Source organism: Entamoeba invadens (genome assembly GCF_000330505.1).
Source record: "Entamoeba invadens IP1 unplaced genomic scaffold scaff_1105074726103, whole genome shotgun sequence".
NCBI lineage: Eukaryota > Evosea > Mastigamoebida > Endamoebidae > Entamoeba > Entamoeba invadens.
The window spans coordinates 258,872-264,522 of NW_004443767.1; the positions used below are offsets into that span (position 1 = coordinate 258,872).

General features: G+C 34.9%; 3 protein-coding genes across 3 annotated transcripts; 2 read left to right on the forward strand and 1 right to left on the reverse strand.

Moving 5' to 3' along the window:
* Positions 1-1,181: 1,181 nt before the first annotated feature.
* EIN_248940 (importin subunit alpha-4, putative) lies at positions 1,182-2,660 on the forward strand (the record flags this gene model as incomplete). The annotated part of the gene is made up of 1 exon (XM_004261593.1): positions 1,182-2,660. The coding sequence occupies one exon, from the start codon at positions 1,182-1,184 to the stop codon at positions 2,658-2,660; it is 1,479 nt and encodes a 492-aa protein (XP_004261641.1).
* Positions 2,661-3,888: 1,228 nt separating this feature from the next.
* Positions 3,889-4,332, forward strand: EIN_248950 (hypothetical protein; the record flags this gene model as incomplete). The annotated part of the gene is made up of 1 exon (XM_004261594.1): positions 3,889-4,332. One exon carries the CDS (start codon positions 3,889-3,891, stop codon positions 4,330-4,332), a length of 444 nt encoding a protein of 147 aa, XP_004261642.1.
* Positions 4,333-4,782: 450 nt separating this feature from the next.
* EIN_248960 (elongation factor Tu C terminal domain containing protein) lies at positions 4,783-5,639 on the reverse strand (the record flags this gene model as incomplete). The annotated part of the gene is made up of 2 exons (XM_004261595.1): positions 4,783-5,589; positions 5,637-5,639. Coding segments are annotated over 2 exons (810 nt in total), but the record flags the coding sequence as incomplete, so codon positions are not given.
* Between the last annotated feature and the right edge of the window lie 12 nt (positions 5,640-5,651).

Below are 5,651 nucleotides of genomic sequence, written 5' to 3' on the forward strand. Positions count from 1 at the left end.
CCATCCAAAGTTTCCAAATTTCTAGTGACGTGTACGAAAGTGCCGAGAAGAAGACTATTGTAGCGAAGAGAACAGTCATCATCCCACCAAAAACATTTTCCAGAAATACGGGATGTTCTTGATGCTCGGCGTCTTTGCTATCCTTTTCTTGTTCAAAAGTGGGATGGGCGATGCACAACCACAAAACGCTCAGGCCGCACCGGCTGCTGCTCCAGCTGCTGAGGCAAGACCAAAAGCTGATTAATCTGCGTTTAATTGATTTTTTAATTAAATTAACTATAATTAAGCTTTGTCACAACTAATTAATTTGAATAATATGTTATTAGCTTTGCTGAAGTAAAGAGTTGTAACGAGTTTGTAAGTAATTACATTGTATTACAAGGTCGTCACGTGTTTTCAAGTACATTTGCTTTTGTTCTTCCATTCTCTGCAACATATCTAAAGCGTTTTGGTTCTCTTGTTTGTATTTAGCGAGAAGATCTTCAAACTCTTTGTATTGTTCGTAGGCTTCTTCGTAACGTCTCTTTGTGTTAAAAAGTTAATATATGTGTACCAAACTTCAAATGACAAACTATAAGCTCTTGTATAATTAAATCGTTCGCTGTTTCCATGAATAAATATTTAATGTAGTTCTTAATGTATTAAACAAATGATTTTTATTATTGAATTTTTGTTTTATAAGAAATCAATAATAAAATGTTATTAGTTATTATTATAATTTCATAATTATTTGGCGCCTGTTGATTTTTTTAAATTTAAACAATTGTTGAAGTATTTTATCAACCATTCATTGATTTATTATAGAAAGTAACATAATAACATGAAATAATAAATTTATCATACAAGTATAATTTAATAATCAAAATTGTTTTCAATATTTCACCTAAAAAATAATATATAAGTAATTGATAGAATTTGTTATTTCTTTGACATTTTTATAATAAATTTTGTTAAAATAATTATATTAGAATATATAAATTATATAATATAATTAAAAAAATTGAATTCAAACTGGTTTTTATGATGACCAAATTAAACTATAAAAATTCACTTAATAGATCTTTTTATCATAATTAATAATTTACAACTTTAAAGAAATTTGACAATGATTATGTCAAACTATAAAGATACCATTTCAACCAATAAATGTACTAAAAAACTTGAAAAACAGATCGAAACGAATGTCTCAAAACGGATGGGGAGTTGACTCTTATACACAACGATTAACACAAGAAAACAAAATGCTTGGCGCACTTCGCTCGGCTCGGAGAGTGGAACTTGTTTCAAAGCGCCGGATTATCGAAGATGATACTATACCTTCGGATATACCTCAACGACCCCTCATCGATATATTAACCGACGTCAATCAATGTGACAAAGGCGATGAGCGGAAATTGAAAGACCTTTTAACAGAGATCGGCTATTTTCTGTCGAGATACAACAACACTTGTATAAACGCGAACGCAATACATAACATCGCTATCAATATCATACCCCTATTAACACAACAAAACACGAGTTATGAGATCATAATGCAATGTCTTATGGTCTTAACAAGTATCACATATTTGCCATACGATATCTTTAAACCGCTCATCCCACTTGGGGTGTTCCAAGTTGTGATGTTTTACATGAAGTCGAGCGAAATCAAAATTGTTGCGTTCGCGATGATCGCAATTGCTAATGCGGCAGTTGAAAGCGTCGAAGTGTTTGACTATGTTGCGCAGTTAGGGTTTATGGACATCATGAAAAGTTACTCCACACAGATTCCATCAAAACTGATCAACGCGTACACCTTCGCTTTCAAGACAGTTGGAATAGTCATGAATCAAAAGAAGTGTCGGGACATGACCACTTTGTGTCAATTAACACCTGTTGCTGTGTTTGATATTCCAGAAAACACTTATGATGAATCGTCATCGTTTGTTGAAGACACGTTGTGGGGGATATCATTTGCGTGCGATGACCAAAGATGCATCGAGTTTTATTATCAAAACAACGTCTTCAAAAGAATGTTACTGTTGCTTCGAAGAAAGCGAGTGCAAATCATTAGAAGCATCATTGCGGTGTATAAGAAATGCTTATATAACAACCCTATTATATGTAAACACCTCATTGAAAATAGATTATTGGAGTACTTGAGCGCATTACTAATGTTGGGAGAGGAGAATATAACAACAGACACATTGTTTCTCATCTCAAATTTAGTCTCAGAAATTGACATCTATGAAATGGTCGTCAACTCGAAAATTGTCGATTTGGTCACAAACAAATACAACTCGTTTTCAGTGATAAACAAAAGAGAGGCAAACTACATGTTCACTAATTTGTTAAGTGTCGCAAGTGACGATTGTATAATGGCGTTGGTGCAGAACGAACTCTTTTATTCAATCCTTGCCTCAATGGTAACACAAGATGTTAAAACAGTCCGGTTGTTGCTTTATGGGATACAGAAAGTTATACTTGTTGGAGACAGCTATAAGGAAAATGGTGTAAATATCATCAGAGATAAACTCAATGAAGCAGGGGTTGTGAAATTGTTGGAATATTATGCATTTGAAATCAACGATTTGGAAGTTAAAAAAAATGCAGAATCTGTGTTGGTGGAGTACTTCGATTGGAATGGTATTAATAACACAGATCTCGATCTCAATTTCTAAGTTAAATTTTTAGTATTCAAATTTGGTTTAAAACTATATAATATGGTTTATTATTATTCAATTGAATTTCAATTGTTTTTTTTCGCACCTCGATGACATATTCTATTTGTGTTGTTCACCAAAACTATAATAAAATTAAAAGTGATTTTTCACGAAATTATACTAATTTAAGCAAAAGATCGCTGAAATCTCAAATTAGAACAAATTATTATTTATTAAAAATTTTATTAAAAATATTATGAGAAAAAAAAAGATAATCATAATAATAATAATAATAATAATAATAATAATAATAATAATAATAATAATAATAATAATAATAATAATATTTGTTATTATTATAGTATAGTTAGTTATAATAATACTCAACTCCTATGAATTATTTCACTGTTACATGGGCGACTTCATGTTCTCATGAGTCAATAAATTCTCCAACTCTTCAAAAGTAATGAGCTTCTATCAATGTTTGAGTTCAAGCCTTGATACAATCGCACTCGACTTCACTTTGTGCGCAGAGCATCAAAGACTTGACCCAGTTGTTATTACAAGGTGCACAAATGACGAGTATGGAAAACAATTGCTTGCGGATGTTATAGACAACGTGAAGAGACTCGATTCAACGTGGTCATAAACCTACCGTTTATATCAATGACAAGTTGTACTGTTTGTCGACTTATCTCCATGCGGTGCTGCAACTATTGAAGATTGGATTAGGGACTTGTGAAAGGAATGTATGGGCGACAAAAAGCCTCAAGTGTGCAGCAATAATTGTTCTTTATTTCTAATTGGTTAAAATGAACTTATTGTATTAATATAGTTAAATATACTATTTTTAATGAATTATGGGTCGTAATACAAATGCTATTATATAGTTTAAAAATAATATTAAATTGATAATTAAGAAAGAAAATTTTCAAAACAAAATTTGAAAAAAAATGTGAATCTGTAGAGTCTGTCTGTTGTCTTTTTTTATATTAATTGATTATCATTGTTTAACTATAAAGTAAAGTTTGGTTGTTTTTTAAAAAAATATTATTGAAAACTATAGTTATATAGTACTTAATTTAATAATAAAATAATTTAAAAAACACAACTGAGTCTTCTTCTGTTGTAGGTAGGAAAGATGGTAGGATTTCTATTTCAATAAGAAATACCTTTCTATCAAAAACAGCAACTTTGACGCAAAGGACACCTATATAAGACAATTGAAAATCAACCATAATATCAGATGAAACAAATACTCTTTGTAGCACTCATTTGCTCTGCACTTGCGTTCAGAGGAAGACATGAGAAGCCAGTTGAAGACTCACAAGTCCCAGAAGGTTCAATGGCACCACCTGAGTTCCCACATGATGACCACAACCATGGTCCTCATTTCCCACATCCGCCACATGTGCCTTGTGAAGATGGAAGTGAGTCTTGTGACTCAACTATCCCACCACCTTTCCCACCAAAAGACGGTTCGGATGTGCCACTTGGATCAGAAGTCCCACACTTCCCACCACACCATCCACATGATGACAACTCGACTGCTCCTTTTGAAGGATCAATGGACTCTCGTGTCCCTCCACCTTTTCCATTTGGTCCAAAACATCCAGATCACAACAACCACATCCAGAAGGACCCAAGAAATGAACGAAAAAGAGTCGTCAAACAAGCAGGAAAGTTTTAAGGAAATAAGTTATTTGTTACTAAAAGATTAGTTCTTTTATTAATAAAAGAATCTATTTTGAATAAATACATCGAAATTATTTCAAATAAATAAAAAATATATTAAATTTTACCACAAGTGATTGTGGATAGTAGAGAGGACAAAATACCAACAACAGTGTTAGTTTGGCATGTGTACCACGTATTGAAAACAAAAGAAGATGGTGAAAGAGCGTACAGAATGTTTGAAAGACAACAAGGTCTTTGGGTGGTTGTTTATTCGGGTGCTCAGTCTCAGCGACCACTTCCCTTATAATTATTATCATGTGATTGAAAAGTTGATGGCTACGGGAGGTAATTGATGTATACTATTTTATTATTATACTATTTTATTGTTATGATAGTTAGTATTATTATAGTTAATTTATTAAATATGAATAATAAAGAGAAACCCAAGTAAAAAATCAAATGCTTATTTCTTAGCTGGAGCAGCCTTGGCACCGGCCTTACCACCCTTGGCAGCAGCCTTGGTGGCTTCACCGTGTTCTTGCAAGAACTTAGTGGCATCGTCTGATGGAGCGAAAACGGCCTTGACAACACCGACTGCGACGGTTTGTTTCATATCTCTGACGGCGAATCTTCCGAGTGGTGGGTACTCAGTGAAAGTCTCAACACAGAGTGGCTTGGTTGGGAGGATGTCGATGATGGCGGAGTCTCCGTTCTTGACAAATTCTGGGACACCTTCTTCAGCCTTACCAGTTCTTCTGTCGATCTTGGCTTCCAAGTGGAAGAATTTGCAAGCAATGTGGGAAGTGTGGCAATCGAGGACTGGGGTGTATCCCTTTCTGATTTGACCTGGGTGGTTCATGATGATGACTTGAGCCTTGAAGTACTCAGTCTTTGAGGCTGGCTTGTTCTTGGAATCAGAAGCGACGTTTCCTCTCTTGATATCCTTGACAGTCAAGTTCTTGACGTTGAATCCGACGTTGTCACCCGGAATAGCTTGGGTAAGAGCAACGTGGTGCATTTCGACTGACTTGCATTCAGAGGTGACACCGGTTGGGGCGAAGGTGAGGAACATACCTGGTTTGAGGACACCAGTCTCAACTCTTCCGACTGGGACTGTTCCGATACCAGAGATCTTGTAGACGTCTTGGAGTGGGATTCTGAGTGGCTTCTCAACTGGTCTGACTGGCTCGTTGACGTTGTCGAGTGCTCCCAACAAAGTTGGGCCCTTGTACCATGACATGTTGGTTGATTGGTCGATCATGTTGTCACCCTGGAAACCAGAGATTGGGACGAATGGGATCTTGTCTGGGTTGAAACCAGTCTCTCAAGAAA